Consider the following 18,644-nt stretch of genomic DNA (forward strand, 5'->3'; position numbering starts at 1 on the left):
AGCATTCATTCTGAGTGGGGCGGGATGTAGGTTAGTCCAGAAGCATTACAGGATATTAGTATGTAATAATGACAGTATACTACGGTAGTATATAATAATGACAGTATACTACGGTAGTATATAATAATGACAGTATACTAGTATGTAATAATGACAGTATACTAGTATGTAATAATGACTATACTAGTATGTAATAATGACAGTATACTAGTATATACTAATGACAGTATACTAGTATGTAATAATAACAGTATACCAGTATGTAATAATGACAGTATACTAGTATATAATAATGACAGTATACTAGTACGTCTCTCCTGACAAAGCGTCACTTTCTTTTGCTCTTCGAGTACATGATATAGACTCGTATCTTGTTTTTATTACATTGGAAATAATAGCTAACACTGTTATTGTGGATTCCTCATATTATTTTCAATAAAATAATTATGATTTTCAGTCAAAACACCAACATAAATCTAAGAATATTAAATCTTAAAAAAGCATACTCCAGATTACAGCTTTAATGAAGGAACTGTTTTATTTAACGACACACTCAACACATTTTATTTTACGGTTATATGGTGTCCGACATATGGTTAAGGATCACACAGATATTGAGAGAGAAAACCTGCTGTCGCCACTTCACGGGCTATTCTTTTCGATTAGCAGCAAGAGATCTTTTATATGCACCATCCCACAGACAGGATTGCACATACCACGGCCTTTGATATACCAGTCGTGGTGCACTGGCTGGGACGAGAAATAGCCCAGTGGGCCCATCGACGGGGATCGATCACAAACCGACCGCTTTACCACTGGGCAACTTTCCACCTCTATCGCTTTAAGATGTTTTACTTTCCCAAATGAAGGAGAGGCGGGTTGACGAGATTCCAGGTTAGCGGAGGATGAAGATCTCAAGTTACAGCTACACAGTTACGTCGTTTAAACAAAGACACAGTTACCATTAATAGTATTGTTATTCTCAAGTTACAGCTACACAGTTACGTCGTTTAAACAAAGACACAGTTACCATTAATAGTATTGTTATTCTCAAGTTACAGCTACACAGTTACGTCGTTTAAACAAAGACACAGTTACCATTAATAGTATTGTTATTCTCAAGTTACAGCTACACAGTTACGTCGTTTAAACAAAGACACAGTTACCATTAATAGTATTGTTATTCTCAAGTTACAGCTACACAGTTACGTCGTTTAAACAAAGACACAGTTACCATTAATAGTATTGTTATTCTCAAGTTACAGCTACACAGTTACGTCGTTTAAACAAAGACACAGTTACCATTAATAGTATTGTTATCATACTCAATTAAAGGGACAGACCCTAGTTTTCAAATACTACAGCATATGTGTTTACTATTAGAGCCGTTTATGATCACTAAACTCAAACATTACTTGTATTTTATTATTTAAATTATCCATTTCTATACACCCCAAGTGTTTCTGGTCATCCTGATGTTTCTAACACCATAAAATATATTTTTCATATTTTTGAAAACGCACGTGCTTCTGAGAAGTAGCAATTATTGATTCGAGTTCTTGTCTATTTTTAAGGATATTTCCAGGTTTTAACGTCAGTGGACTCTTCTTTCACTCTGTTGTTATGTTATCCAAATACGCAATCTAATTAAATTAGCTCCACTATTACATGTAATATAATAGTGGAGCTAATTTTAATTAGATTGCCAAATACGTTACAAGTTTTTAGATTAACTAAACATAGTGTCCATGTTTACCGATTCATCAAACTAGGGTCTGCGCCTTTAAGCAGATTTTAAAAGTTAAAACAGAATAAAGGGCCTCGCTGCAGTCACTGGTAGGTACTGGGTTCGCATCCAGGTACCGGATCCCATCCAGAACAAAATTAACGATTCAGTCGGTAGATGTAAGGCCACTACACTGACTTCTCTATCAATAACCACTATTTGTCCCGGAAAGACAGTCCAGATAGCTGAGTCCCAGGACAGAGTGCTTGAACATAACTGGATAATAATAAGCACGAAAATAACCATAAATAAAACTTAAATAAATTAAATGAATTGCTGGACCCAGGGTGGACGTGCCTGAACCGTATGAATTCGGATTTGGACACATTAAAATGGTATAGGAACTGAGAATTGCTTAACTTCTGCCGGACTCGGTCATTGGCGAAGTCAGTGGACGTGTTTGAACCTTCATTAGATAAGGACACGTAAATACAGTTTGGACAAAAAAAAATTACAGTCTGAAACTGTATGCACAACAGGTGTGCTTGAACTGTTATCAGATGGAAACGTCAAGTATCGATGCTCACCAAGAGGGTATGTATGTGTATGTGTATGTGTATGTGTATGTGTATGTGTGTGTATGTGTGTGTGTGTGTGTGTGTGTGTGTGTGTGCGTGCGTGCGTGCGCGCGCGCGCGTCTGCGCGTGTACGTGTTTGTGTGTGTGTTTGTGTGTTCGCGCGTCTCTCTCCCTGTGTCTCTCGGTGTGTGTCTGAGATGCAAAAGGTCCGTGTATCTTGCACAAAACATTTTTTTATTGAGCATGTGGTGTATTAATGGTGCAGTTTTGATTTTAATATACGTCTTACTTTTAAAAAGAAGTTTGACACCGATCGTGATGTCAAAAAATACTATACCAATGAAAACTTACTCAAAATCTACTGTACATAGTAGACAGCCAATAGCTAAACAGCCTAAAATATTCAATCAAATTAATGTTCTAATATTAAAAAACAAAAAATCAATAATAATAATAAAAAATAATAAAATAACATTTATGTTGTTGTAGTTGAATTAAGTTAAGAATATTATTATTACAATATCCTGAACAACAACATTATTGTTTTAACGGTCTAAGAGAAATATAGACTGGTCGTATTAATACTAATAATAGGCCTACGGATTTAAAAAAAAAGGAGAAAACCATACAAAGTTTGAAAAATATTATAAGTGAGAAATCTTGGCTGTCTTTCCAGGACAGTGGGTTAGTGTTTGGTTATTAGTGAGCGAGAAATCGGTGTAGTGGCCTTACACCTACCCATTGAGTCGTTAACACTCGCCGAAAACGTACTGGTAACGGCCTTTTATATATCTGTAAGCCTATGTCAAAATTTGTTTCAGACAAAAACGAATCAACAAAACTATGGTGAGAGACCGGAAGTAAGATGTAACTTTCACAGAGACGATCGAAGCACCGCAAAATGTTATTTTTCTAAATTTATCATATAAAATGGAGCGATCAAAGTTACCAGCATCAAAGAAAAGTTCCAAGCCAAAAGGTTTCGCCATTTTTTAATGCTGCATTGTGTATTTTTCTGTCACGCTACAGGTTATCGGTATAACCATGTATTATCGCCCACCTATTTCCGTTTATTTTCTATTTTCGTGTACCGTAATTAAAATGCTAGTAGTTTTAATGGAACCTTTCAAATTATGGCTGTTATTTAATTTATTCTCATATTAGTGAAGTACATGTACCTATATTATTCAGACAGACCAAGAATAACCTTTCTATAAATATTAAAGAGACGTATGACAAAATATATTTTAGGCTTTCCTAATTGTAGGGCCTAACTTCTTTTTTTCTAAAGGTGCTTATGTTTTATAATTTCTGTCTATAATACACTGGAAAGACGTTATATTTTTAACAACTAAGGATCAAATTAAATTACATGATTAATGCTCATGTGCATTAAACAATGTTTAACCATAATGTTACTGTTATTTGCAGTCCATGCTCCTCCTGGTGACTTTATTGCGTTGGGGAAGGGGAAGAGCGAATCCGATATCAGTGGGGTGAGACGTCCCTTGAGTCCACAGCCCATCGACCGCAAGATTGCACCTGGAAATGAAAGGAAACGAGAAGCCTCGTCTACGACGGGAGGTGTTAATTTGACAAAGAAACCAAAGCTGATGAGTCAGACATTTACACCTCTTGGAAGACATGCAACTGAGCCTGAACGGAAAGCATCACCATCGACAGTGACTCCTCTGGCTTTTGAGGAATCGGCCATCGATGGTATAGTCTTGACAGGAATTGATCATGGTTTATTTATTTTTTACGACAAATGTTAATTGGGTAAAGCATAAAAGTGAGAGCAGTTTCCAATAGGTTGGGCCACAGTTTTAGAACATTTTAAAATCAATAAGATTTATTTTACTGATATATAAACTGATGGGATATTGTAGGTGTGTGGCACAGGTGGCCACAAAACAATGAGCGTTTGTGGCAGTTAGCGAGAGAAGTACTGGAATGTCAAGGTGGACAAAAATAAAATACTTTCATGTCAGTCATTTTCTTGCCAAAATCCTGTAAAATAATTTCATTGCATTCTTGTTATGTATCGTATTTTAAAAAACACAACACGATTCCAGTCACATGTCATTAGATTTTTCCATCTATTTATCACATATCTGTTGAATTGTTTACCCTGTTGTGGTTACGCATATTGCAAAGTTTTAGTTATCAAAGTTCACTTGATGCCCAAGGCAATAATTATAAAGGACTTTAAAATTTAAAAAAAACCTTTCCACCTTTTTTTTGTTACAAGTGGGAGCTACACCGGCTATCTCTAGAGGTCAAATGTCATCCAATCAGTGACAACGTTATTAACCGTTTTGTCTTAACATGTGCTAGCTCAGGATGACAAAAGCTTCAACGGTGCCATCTTTTATTAATTTTCAGGACACAGTACTGAATACTCTTACTTTTTATACATATATGGGAGTTAAAATTCACAACTTTTATTCCTTTTTTTATATTATTTATTCCATTATGTAAAATATATACAATTTGATTTTTTTCCGCTGGTCAATGTGATATGTTTTGATGTTTATGTTTTGTGTTCATGATTCAAGATAAAAATATACAGACACCACTATGATTTTTTTAAAAACACTATTTGGCAAATATCACCATTTAAATGATTTTATAATTTTTATTTCTTTTTTCTTTCTCCCTCTAATCCCCCTTCAGTAGTGATGACATCACGTGGGACCGATTGACAGTTTTATTTTTCCCCACCCCTGGTTCCCATGATCACAAGGCATGGAACCGAAAAAATGTTTCCCATGAAATTTGAAATCCTATGGCCTGTAAAAACTAAAATGGAAATATTTTGATTGATAAGGAAACAAAAGCTTTTTTTGCAGAAAGAATAAGATAATTTAGTGATTTTTGGAAATGGAATAGTAAAACAAATCTCCCAGTATTCCATCATGAAGGTTCCAGGAAGAGGGGAACATGTTAATAATTAAATACAAACAACAGGGGGGGAATGTACCATTCCATTCACCAAACAATGTGTTTGTAGCAGTTTTAGAATTTACAGTATATTTAAATGGAAAGTATATTCATATATGGTATTTGGAAATTATCTATTCTTTATGCTCTTTATGGTCATGGCAAATTAACTATTCAAAATGAGCCTCTATAAACTAAAAAGGTTTCTCACTACATCAAGCCTTGAAATAAAACATTTTAGTGTACCTGACACAATGTCCTGCACCAATCAATTTGTGCCTGACATGAAAGAAATTGTACCTGTCACAAAACATTGTAAATAAAAATGAAATAAATTATGTTTTGTATTGTTTAATAATTGATATATTTAATTCTTGAATTTAGTAGAAAATTGCAGTAATGTACATGTTTAAATGAATGAATGAATGTTTAACGACACCCCAGCACGAAAAATACATCGGCTATTGGGTGTCAAACTATGGTAATGCACATAAATAAAGTGATGATCAACATCAATATAAAAATTCAAAGTTTAAACAAAAACAGTGTAAAGAACTCTGCCAAAAATACAAATACAAATATCACAGAATTTTACGGACACCGAATTTTACTCTAAACTTCAATTTGTGCTGTATTGGCCATTCTCAAAGAGAATGTTACACCCCTGAACCACGGTGAGGTTACAGCACGCGCAGGGGAGTACATGTTTACTAACTAGCTTTGTTTGCTATCCTTTTGGTGTAATCGATAGTATGTAACCATTGTTGTGCCTTCAGATAATCACAGAACAGTCTGCTGTATGTCTCTTTAAATTTAGCATCATAAAAAATTAGCGTCTTGTATGACCTCACTAAATTCGCTAACAGTTCCTGATTTACAGTACTATTTTTTGACCCCTACAGTTAAGAGATACACTACAAATAATGAGTGTCAATGATTTTAGTTGAAATGTGTAATGTGTTTGATTTGCGCCTGTGTTGGAACTCTGTTTCTGGTTCACCTGAAGTGAAAACACTGATTAGTTCGGTTAACACAACAATCCGAATTGGGTCTCGTGATTGTGTCAAAACATAAAATTAAAAAAATAATTATATACATATTATCTTCATTGAATAGTCACACTCGATATAATAATCATGGAAAATGAAATTTCGGTTTCGTGATTTTATCGACACAATACCAGAGACAATACTTTGCGTAAAATGTGAAGGCATGTTTTTACCACTACATGTGTGTATTGAGAAAGACATTCAATTTCAACTATTACTTACTTTCCTTGACAGTTGTATAACCACTTTTTTTGAGGCTTTAAAACATTTTTTCAATCTTTTGTCATGTCATTTTTGTCTACTTAAAAAATTATTATTACCATTGTGCATTAACAAGGCTGTAATATTTTCATTTAACATTGGTATTAAAACAGAAACAGGTATTTACATTTGAATTTTTTTTTTTTTTTTTCCAATATGAGATTGGCTGCATTTAATAGTTTGGTTATGATCCTAGGAATCTACCTGAAAATGGTGGGTTTTTATGATTCTTTTCGATGTAAATATTAATTCTTTTGCCCCAATTTAGTCACTGTCTGCCAAATCATTTTTAAATTCTGTTTTTTATTTTAATTTGAAAATTATTAATAATATAAGCTTTACAGTAAATCCAAAGCAACATACATTGTTCACATTATTGTTTTGTTTTCTATTAAATAATAACCAGCAGTAAGATTATTTTTTTATTTCGTGTCCCCAGAAATCTTAACGTTTGTATATTTGTTTTTTTTCTTCAGTGGAGCCATGTGAAATGCTTGAGAAGGTTCTGGCAGCGGAGGAGTCTGGCGATGATGAGAAGATTGAGGGTATCTTGTGTGGCGCCGTCAAGGCTCTTCATGGCAGTCGGGTGAAGCCCGATCCAGTCGTTTACCTCACAGTGATGTACTTGGCAAAGACACACCCCACACTCTTCTGTAGCGAGCTTGTTATTGAGGTACGGTCACCTGTTAAAGCTGTCATGTCGTGAATATTTTTATATTTAAACATTGACAATAGATCATGAAGCCTCTGATGATCTATTCTTTGTATCTCTTTGAAGGATCACAAGGTATTTAAGACCAAGTTTAATTCACTGCTAGAGTAGCTATGCCTGTAATAACCTACAGAGATGTGATGTGGGATTGAATGTCAATAATTTACTGTGGGACTGACTGCCTGTAACACAGTCAACTTCCTGATACTGGATGAGAGTTTTGGTTCAAGTCAATATTTGCTGTTAATAGTTTTGTGTTCCCGTTTTTCTTTCAATCAATATACATTAACCCACCCTCTTACCAAGTGCATTACCCTCCTCCAAGCGCTAACCACGGTCTGGTAGTCACATGGCTAGAAATGGATAACATAGAAACAATGGAAGATTATAGCTGGTTGATTGACTATTGGAAGGTTTGGACCATTCTGAGTGAAAGGAAGGGCAATCCATTAGCGAGAAGTTAGGTTAAATATTTATACAAGGAGAACAAATTTAATGTTTTTTAATATCTTATTTACTACATTCAAATGCATGTAACATTGTTTTAGTGAAATTGACAACTATAGGCAGTGCTTGGCAGGGCACCTCAACGGAATGTGACTGCCAAATTCCTATTTAACACAGTACAGCCTCAGGCTTATATGTACAGTACCATGTAAAGAAAAGTTTAAAATATGATTGTAAACTTTCTTTCTACATCTTATTGCCAAACTTCTTGTTAAAATACTTTTCTTCAGTAATTTATATACAGTTTATAGCAATGACTTGTTTTCTGTTTTATGTTAACAGTGGTGAAAAGACTTTCATGTCACTGAATTTGGATTTACATTTATTAATGATTTTTAAACGAAAGTTTCTTTTTTGATTGTTTGTGGTTGTTACAGGCTTTCTGCAGTTTGCTGAAGCGTGATCCAACCTTGAACTTCAAGGCTAAAGGCAACGCTCTGGTCTCCGTTCTCGCCTGTAACACTCTGATGGCCTCGTTTGCCGAGGAGGACAACTGGCCAGATGATTTTGTCAAGGTATATTTGTAATTTTGACATTTTTACCTTCTATGTCATCATGCATATTTATCTTTATATGAGGACTTAGCCCTGTGGTAAAATGCTCTCTTGATGCTTGGTCCCTCTGGGATCGATCCCTGTCTCTGGCCCATTGGCTATATCTCGTTCCAGCCAGTGCACCAATGCTGGTATAACAAAGACCTTGGTATATGCTATCCTGTCTGGAATGGTGCATATAATAGACCCCTTGCTACTAATGGAAAAATGTAAGACTATATGTCAAAATGACCAAATGTTTGACATCCAATAGCCGATGATTAATAAATCAATGTGGTGTCGTTAAAGGAAACATGTCACGTAAACCATATTTGGCACCAGCCATGTACAATTAATTATAAATTGAATCACCTAAAAAAAAAAATTATAAAAAATTAATTACTTAAAATATCTCCATAAAAGAACCCCAGATACGAGCTCTTAGCGGAAATTGCCGATCTTTAATGAGCAGGGCAATCACGAGGTCCCTGACGTCTGAGACGCATCGCTTGATCTGAAGCCTTACACTTAAAAGCATTAGTCCGTACCACTCATAAAGAATCTAAGACTTGCACAGCTTACCAAAACAATGAGTGTTCGTTCGCAAAACGTTTTGCCGTATCAATATGAGCTGTTAGTAAATGAAGAAAGACACACATTTACTTACAACAGTGATACTGAAGAAAAAACGGATAGCGAGTCGGAGGGTGGAGAAACTGATGGTGCCAGACCAGACCGGTCGACCAATTTACAGCCCGGAGCCCGAAAGTAACCCGGAGACAAAACCAAAACTCGGATGCTAATGCCGAGGTGTATACTGTTCATATTTAGCATAAAGATACACCTCGATATGATGTATTTAAATATGTAAAAAATATAAATGTAGGACAAACATTTTTGGGTTTTTGTTTTTTTAGAAAATATCGCATTTTTTATGTTCGGGCTGTACATAATGAAATCTGTATGCACAGTGTAAACAAACGCTCTAATTTACGACAAGGCGCTTCACTTTCATTAACCTGGCTTGTAAAACAACATAAATGACTTGAGAGTATAATCAACTTTTAAACTAAATATATTTCTATTTGCATCAATAGAACGAAATGGGGTTATAGTATTTTTCTCTCATAAAAAAAAAAGTAGCATATTATTAGGCCTATTGGTAGGGTGCGTTAGAGTAAAAACGACCACTCACGATACCCAAGTGATAATTTTCTTTTCTTTGGTACTACGTAATTGGTCAGTTTGGTAATTTTAGATGGGAAAGTCTACTTAATCAAGGGTTTTACAGCATTATTTACAGTAATGAAGCAGGGCGGCTGATAATGTCCATTAACATTGTACTATAGTCGCGACAGGTTACGCCACAATACCCTGTAATCTTAAAAAAACTGGCACGTATTTTGTACGCATGTCTAGACCGTGGTAATCACTTACCTGGTCGATACCCTGCAATATACACCTGCCAATCAGGAATCACATGTGCAGGCCACGGAAAGAAAGGACCAATTAACTAAAACAACACTCCGATTCTCAAGTCAGCCCGTGGATGAAACATAATAGTTATTTCGACACCGACAGTAGTGGGGTTTTTTGTATTGAACTTCATGTTGCTTTGAAGATTAAAAACATTATTTAAAATTATTATTGTTTTCTACACGTTTTTTAAAAACATATTTAAATACATTGTACTGAGATGTATCCTCATGCCAAATCCCATGTTTGTATATGCCATATTTAATTACTTATTGACGTTTCCTTCTTCGGACGGTGAATACAGATTTTGTTATGTAGGCCTACAGCCCTAACATGAAAAATCTTTTTTTTTCCAAAAAAATAAATAAATAAAAAATTCTACATTTTTGTTTTAACATATATAAATACATCATGCTGAGGTGTATCTTTGTGCCAAATATGTACAATGTACACCTCGGCATTCGCAACCGAGTACTGTTTTTGTCTCCGGGTAACGTTCGGGCTCCGGGCTGTAATTAGGCGGACACCAAAGTACTATGCGGTGTTGGTGTCCAATCTTTTCTTTTGCGATAAAATACACGCGTCTTTCTTCGGATACAATCCTTTGGAAAACCATAAAAAGACAATCCCGATCGTTTAAACTGTTTATTTTTACACCCGAAGGCCGCGCAGTACGGCACTGTTGGACTGAAAAGATCGTAAGCCCCTTACTCCATATATAAACAGTTAACAACAATGGAAGAGTACAGCGGCTCTGACGTCACTTCCTTTTTTTTCCGAACGCTCACGAAGAAATATGCATAAATCGTACTTTGATACTGGTTAGCGTAATTTCTTCATTTTAAGTTAACTACACGTATTTTATTGTTATAAAGTTATTTGTATATTATTTTTATATCATTTTTCTTTTAAAATGAGCTATAATATGGTCTCGTGTCATGTTTCCTTTAAGCAAAAAACTTCTTCTTTTTTTTACCTTTGAATTTACAAAAATAAACATTGAGTTTTAACACTCAAGATTGTCTGGGCACAACTTTGGTACCTTAAAGATAATTATAAACAAGCAATAAATATATATAAATTTTGTAATGGAGAGTACCAATTTTCAGTGATTTCCTCTTAATTAAATTTGAGCACAAGTATAAAACATTTTGTGTTTGTTGCAGGTGTACGTGGAAGACTCGCTAGGCGAGCGGGTTTGGCTCGATCGAGAAGACTGTAAGGGTTTTGTTGAGAACATCCAGACCGCGTTTCACACGAAGATTCCCCCGAAGAGCATGCTGTTAGCCTCGACCGATCCGATCAAGTCCGAAACACCCGGGTCAGGTGAGATAATAACCATAATAATGGTTTTAAAACACTTCTCAGACAATAACAGGGATGTGAGAGCTACACGTAAATGCACTTTTCCATTTCGTCTTAAACAAAACAAAAAAACTAAAAAAAACTATGAGCCTTTTGGCTGATGAAGACTGCCGCACCGCACACAAGAGTTAAGAACACACAGGTCACGGGTGGCAAGCGGTACTCGAGAAAACACACTGAATGCGTCTAGCAAGTGGCAAATCGCATACAAAAGCCATTATTCTAGTTTTGATTTTCTTTTTCTCCATTTTTCAATTATGATACAAACATCAACCTATTACATGATGTTTCCAATAATGATCATATGTTAGCCCAGATGTTTAGTTTTTTTTCCCACATCTCTGTATGAGGTATTATGTGGATTATATAGAGATGGATATTTCTCCACTTCAACAATAACCTGATCAATATTTAATGTTGATGTCTTCAGTTTAGTTGACATTTTCCGAAAGAAAAAAAACACACAAAAAAACCCCAACAACCATAAACACCATCAACTATCCCCTCAATAAATGCCGGAAACACGTGACAAATGGGAATTCACCCATGTGGCAGCGGGCGGCAAACGTCAAAAATCGCTACAAGAATGATAGGAGATGCCTGCGTGACTGCTGTCCGCGTTAGTGTGTTTTGTTGCATTGAAATCAGTTACGTTTGAAATTTGCCACCCGCGTAACTGTTGCCCCCCACGTAACTGTTGACGCCTGCGTCCAGTGTGTTCTTAGCTTTAGATCGGAAGTAGTATTGTGTGATCGCGCGTAGTATATTCCCTTGGCTGGATTTCTTCAGTTTTGCTGCGAATGGCCAGTTATGTTCAATTCAGGATATGCTCTCACATCCCTGTAAATAAAGATGCATCCTTTTTAAAAAAATAGATTATTTGACTTAGGTTAATGGAGTAAAGAAGATAAATATTTGTTTAACAGCATCTCAGGTTATTTCAAACCATGGCTATCTGAGGTCACTACTGATATCTGATGGCGCAGGCTTTGTGACCATTTCCATTTCTCAGGCCTAAAAACATGCATGCAGTATGAAATGCTTTTTCAGACACACTGTATAATAAAATAAAATAAAATCACAGAAGTAATGGTACATCAACCGTTATTTTAAAAACACCGTTAATTGATTGATATTTTAGTTGGAAATTGCAACCAAAACAAGTAATCTGTTTACCCCATGGGTACAGCAGTGTTTCCCCTAAAGGCGGGAAGGACCCCGCACTGACCCTGTGAATTTCTTTACCGGGACCGTAAATTTTTTAACCATTAACCGATATTATTATAAAAAAAATAAAATAGAAATGCTAGTAGTCATAAATATACTAGTATTCCACAAATATGTACATTGTTAGAGCCCGGTGGCCAGTGAGGGGATAACAAATAAACCATCATGATGATGATTGAATGAAAAACCCCACAAAATCAGCCAACAAAGATCATATGTAAAAAGGAAAACGGATCTACAAGTCAATACTTTCGATTTCCTTTCACATGCAGCAGTTCATTAATGAATATGTGGTCACCATTAATCTATGCCCCATCCCTGAAATGAATATACTTAGTTACAGATGTAATTTTATTAAAGTCCCAAGTTAACAAAATGTTGCAGTCATTTTGGCGCAACTACTAAGTGACTGATACCCACACGGTTGTTACTCTAACACAGTGCAGGCGTAACAAAATAAACAGTGACCAGTCTCGTCAGATCAGGGTTTTGTTTCAAAGGTTGCACATAACCATATTGTTTTACAAACTTCCAAATGTTTTTTTTGTTTGGTCTGTTTTTGTGTTGAATTAACACAAATTTAAAAATGTACCTACAAAATATTTACTTTCTTTTATTTGTTTTATCAGTCACCGAGTGATTACAATTTAGCAGGTGAATTTTTTATCATGACCAGTAATTTTTTTTATCCACTGGTCACTATGAGAAGTCATTTTTTGTAAAATTCTAGAACCCCTGATATACCTACAGAAGTAGGTCTAATGAATATTCAATCATGGATAATTTATTTTTAAAATCACCAATCCCATGGTTAGTGGATTTAAAAAAAATTCTAGAAGACCTGGGTTTTACTTTTAGATAAATAGATAGATAACAGATAATACATATTACAACCAGTGATTCAGTAATATGTATTATCTGTTTGTGCTTAGTCTAATACTTTTATACTTCTTTTTCAAATTATTGTTCTGACATTATGCAAATATTTAATAATAATAAACATTATTATTAAAATCTATCTTTAAATATCTCCTTCCACAAGTGTACATGACACCCTTACTGGAGAGAATGCCCCCAAACTCCCCTAGTATTTTCACACCCTTTGGAGGCTCAATTAACGTCAAACTATTTTGCCAACCCTCTGAACAAAAATCCTGGGGGAAACACTGTACGGATATGTGAACATTCGGCATTCACTTTGGTAATTTGACTGATTCTCTTTCATACAGATAGTCTGCGAACTATCCATTGGTATGGGCTATCTGACCAGTATTATTTCTTTGAAACGTAATTAGTTGCGGGCAATACACGAAAAGGGGCAGGATGTAGCTCAGTGGTAAAACACTTGCCTAATGGTCTAGGATGGATCCCCATTGGTGGGCCCATTGGGCTGTGTCTCATTCAGCCAGTGCTCCACGACTGGTATATCAAATTGCCTAATGGTCTAGGATGGATCCCCATTGGTGGGCCCATTGGGCTGTGTCTCATTCAGCCAGTGCTCCACGACTGGTATATCAAATTGCCTAATGGTCTAGGATGGATCCCCATTGGTGGGCCCATTGGGCTGTGTCTCATTCAGCCAGTGCTCCACGACTGGTATATCAAATTGCCTAATGGTCTAGGATGGATCCCCATTGGTGGGCCCATTGGGCTGTGTCTCATTCAGCCAGTGCTCCACGACTGGTATATCAAATTGCCTAATGGTCTAGGATGGATCCCCATTGGTGGGCCCATTGGGCTGTGTCTCATTCAGCCAGTGCTCCACGACTGGTATATCAAATTGCCTAATGGTCTAGGATGGATCCCCATTGGTGGGCCCATTGGGCTGTGTCTCATTCAGCCAGTGCTCCACGACTGGTATATCAAATTGCCTAATGGTCTAGGATGGATCCCCATTGGTGGGCCCATTGGGCTGTGTCTCATTCAGCCAGTGCTCCACGACTGGTATATCAAATTGCCTAATGGTCTAGGATGGATCCCCATTGGTGGGCCCATTGGGCTGTGTCTCATTCAGCCAGTGCTCCACGACTGGTATATCAAATTGCCTAATGGTCTAGGATGGATCCCCATTGGTGGGCCCATTGGGCTGTGTCTCATTCAGCCAGTGCTCCACGACTGGTATATCAAAGTATGTCAGATTTACGAAATGTTTAAACTCCAATAACCTGTGATTAAAATCAATGTGCTCTAGTGGTGTCGTTAAACAAAACTAACTTTATTTATTTAATACATAGAAAATGAGAGTAACCAATAAAAAATGGCTGTAGTGGAAGTTCTGTCAAGTTGCTTGTGTTTTTCAGCGAGTCCGGTACTGAACCTATTTGAAGAAGAAGATGTTTCTAAGAGTCCAGACCAGGGAGAGTCCGAGACGGAGAAACCGGTCAGTGAGAGTGGAGTCATCCTACCCAGGTACGTGGACGAGAAACACTCACACACATGGTCAGTGAGAGCGGGGTCATCCTACCCAGGTACGTGGACGAGAAACACTCACACACATGGTCAGTGAGAGCGGGGTCATCCTACCCAGGTACGTGGACGAGAAACACTCACACACATGGTCAGTGAGAGCGGGGTCATCCTACCCAGGTACATGGATGAGAAACACTCACACACATGGTCAGTGAGAGCGGGGTCATCCTACCAAGGTACGTGGACGAGAAACACTCACACACATGGTCAGTGAGAGCGGGGTCATCCTACCCAGGTACGTGGACGAGAAACACTCACACACATGGTCAGTGAGAGCGGGGTCATCCTACCCAGGTACATGGATGAGAAACACTCACACACATGGTCAGTGAGAGCGGGGTCATCCTACCAAGGTACGTGGACGAGAAACACTCACACACATGGTCAGTGAGAGCGGGGTCATCCTACCCAGGTACGTGGACGAGAAACGCTCACACACATGGTCAGTGAGAGCGGGGTCATCCTACCAAGGTACGTGGACGAGAAACACTCACACACATGGTCAGTGAGAGCGGGGTCATCCTACCAAGGTACGTGGACGAGAAACACTCACACACATGGTCAGTGAGAGCGGGGTCATCCTACCCAGGTACATGGATGAGAAACACTCACACACATGGTCAGTGAGAGCGGGGTCATCCTACCAAGGTACGTGGACGAGAAACACTCACACACATGGTCAGTGAGAGCGGGGTCATCCTACCAAGGTACGTGGACGAGAAACACTCACACACATGGTCAGTGAGAGCGGGGTCATCCTACCCAGGTACGTGGACGAGAAACACTCACACACATGGTCAGTGAGAGCGGGGTCATCCTACCAAGGTACGTGGACGAGAAACACTCACACACATGGTCAGTGAGAGCGGGGTCATCCTACCCAGGTACATGGATGAGAAACACTCACACACATGGTCAGTGAGAGCGGGGTCATCCTACCAAGGTACGTGGACGAGAAACACTCACACACATGGTCAGTGAGAGCGGGGTCATCCTACCAAGGTACGTGGACGAGAAACACTCACACACATGGTCAGTGAGAGCGGGGTCATCCTACCAAGGTACGTGGACGAGAAACACTCACACACATGGTCAGTGAGAGCGGGGTCATCCTACCCAGGTACATGGATGAGAAACACTCACACACATGGTCAGTGAGAGCGGGGTCATCCTACCAAGGTACGTGGACGAGAAACACTCACACACATGGTCAGTGAGAGCGGGGTCATCCTACCAAGGTACGTGGACGAGAAACACTCACACACATGGTCAGTGAGAGCGGGGTCATCCTACCCAGGTACGTGGACGAGAAACACTCACACACATGGTCAGTGAGAGCGGGGTCATCCTACCAAGGTACGTGGACGAGAAACACTCACACACATGGTCAGTGAGAGCGGGGTCATCCTACCCAGGTACATGGATGAGAAACACTCACACACATGGTCAGTGAGAGCGGGGTCATCCTACCAAGGTACGTGGACGAGAAACACTCACACACATGGTCAGTGAGAGCGGGGTCATCCTACCCAGGTACGTGGACGAGAAACACTCACACACATGGTCAGTGAGAGCGGGGTCATCCTACCCAGGTACGTGGACGAGAAACGCTCACACACATGGTCAGTGAGAGCGGGGTCATCCTACCAAGGTACGTGGACGAGAAACACTCACACACATGGTCAGTGAGAGCGGGGTCATCCTACCCAGGTACTTGGACGAGAAACACTCACACACATGGTCAGTGAGAGCGGGGTCATCCTACCAAGGTACGTGGACGAGAAACACTCACACACATGGTCAGTGAGAGCGGGGTCATCCTACCCAGGTACGTGGACGAGAAACACTCACACACATGGTCAGTGAGAGCGGGGTCATCCTACCAAGGTACGTGGACGAGAAACACTCACACACATGGTCAGTGAGAGCGGGGTCATCCTACCCAGGTACGTGGACGAGAAACACTCACACACATGGTCAGTGAGAGCGGGGTCATCCTACCCAGGTACGTGGACGAGAAACGCTCACACACATGGTCAGTGAGAGCGGGGTCATCCTACCAAGGTACGTGGACGAGAAACACTCACACACATGGTCAGTGAGAGCGGGGTCATCCTACCCAGGTACATGGATGAGAAACTCACACACATGACCATCTCTTATAACAGGTGTAATATTCATCGGATGGGTTCTTTTTCACCAGATGTGTAATGAAATCACTTGCTTTTCACACACCAAGTTCAGTTTTATGAATGTGCGTCAAAGGGCATTGACTAAGTAAAACCACTTACACATTGGCTGCTGAAAGCACCTTCAGTACAGAGAGTTTTAACCTTCTGACTTCTAGATTAATTTTTGACAAGTACCAAGTTTCTAGCTTTTACTTACATATTTTCACTTTACAATTTATAAAATAAAACACTGTGTGAAAGGGTAAATATTATATTTGTGGATTTCTCATTGTTATAAAATTTTATAATAGTTAATGCTGTTTACAATTACTGAAACAATTGATAAAATTGCGTTTACTTAGGTTAATTGTGTCTAGGTGTCCAGTGGTGTCGTTAAAAAACTTCAACTTAATAATCCAGCTGAGGCTTCAGGTTAGCTGTTAAAATAACTGCATATTTTTCATACACAGTTAATAAATTCACCAGTTTGCACATTACTTGTCAACTATTTGTGTATGACGTTTAAACTTTAAATGTGACAGATTAAAACAGTGAAATGCCATGTTATCATATTGTTTATCTTCAACCCATCTGACCTTTTCCCTCAGATACCCATTCCAGCAGGACAGTATAGAGACCTACATTCACGACATCGTACACGACTATCTCAATCGGAGACAGCCCATGGATGCGTCGGCGCGGAATCTGATTCGACTGATGTCGGTGACAGCCGGGTACGCGGAGGTGAGATCACTGGCCTCTCAACGACTCGAGATGTGGCTGCAGAATCCCAAGGTTTGTTGTCTACATACACAACAGAGTTGACAGTAGAGAAGAAATCCCAACAATACCCCCCCTCCCCACAAAACACCAATATTCTTTAGTTATAGTGAATGCGGAATGTGTACCAAAAGACGCTGATCTTTGAAAAAGTCTATTTTTGTAGATTAAAGGAAATTAAAACCAATTGAAATAAACTACTTAATAAAAATAACAGATTTAGTTTTGCTATAAAAGGTTTTTTCGATGGTTGTTGTGTTTGTGATTGCAGGCACTAACAAGAAAACGCATAATTTACTGCTTCTAGGCTTGTAATTATGAGTTGTAAACAAGGAAGAATCTCTTCATGTCTGTCTATGAATTGTAACCTCTGTTAATATTTATTATATTATACAACTTACACATACTGCTCAAGATCTGCTGATGTCTATCTATGAATTCTAACCTCTGTTAATATTTATTATATTACACAGCTAGCTTGTACAGCTCAAGATCTGCTGATGTCTATCTATAAATTCTAACCTCTGTTAATATTTATTATATTATACAGCTAGCTTGTACAGCTCAAGATCTGCTGATGTCTATCTATAAATTCTCACCTCTGTTAATATTTATTATATTATACAGCTAGCTCAAATGGCTCAAGATCTGCTGATGTCTGAATTCTAACCTCTGTTAATATTTATTATATCATTCAGCTAGCTTGTATGGCTCAAGATCTGCTGATGTCTATCTATGAATTCTGACCTCTGTTAATATTTATTATATTATACAGCTAGCTTGTACAGCTCAAGATCTGCTGATGTCTATGAATTCTGACCTCTGTTAATATTTATTATATTATACA

The 18,644-nt window shown here is 38.2% G+C and overlaps 1 protein-coding gene across 1 annotated transcript in view; it reads left to right on the forward strand.

Annotated features, from left to right (window-relative positions):
- Positions 1–3,170: 3,170 nt before the first annotated feature.
- The window catches only part of LOC121380207 (integrator complex subunit 1-like), a 73,035-nt gene continuing 57,561 nt past the window's right edge, over positions 3,171–18,644 (forward strand). The window contains exons 1-7 of the mRNA XM_041509021.1: positions 3,171–3,283; positions 3,736–4,023; positions 7,034–7,230; positions 8,154–8,291; positions 10,952–11,111; positions 14,678–14,786; positions 17,626–17,812. Of these exons, the coding sequence (XP_041364955.1) occupies positions 3,235–3,283; positions 3,736–4,023; positions 7,034–7,230; positions 8,154–8,291; positions 10,952–11,111; positions 14,678–14,786; positions 17,626–17,812 (1,128 nt within the window). The 5' untranslated portion in view covers positions 3,171–3,234. The remainder of the gene's footprint in view (positions 3,284–3,735; positions 4,024–7,033; positions 7,231–8,153; positions 8,292–10,951; positions 11,112–14,677; positions 14,787–17,625; positions 17,813–18,644) is intronic.

Source organism: Gigantopelta aegis, chromosome 8, assembly GCF_016097555.1.
Source record: "Gigantopelta aegis isolate Gae_Host chromosome 8, Gae_host_genome, whole genome shotgun sequence".
NCBI lineage: Eukaryota > Metazoa > Mollusca > Gastropoda > Neomphalida > Peltospiridae > Gigantopelta > Gigantopelta aegis.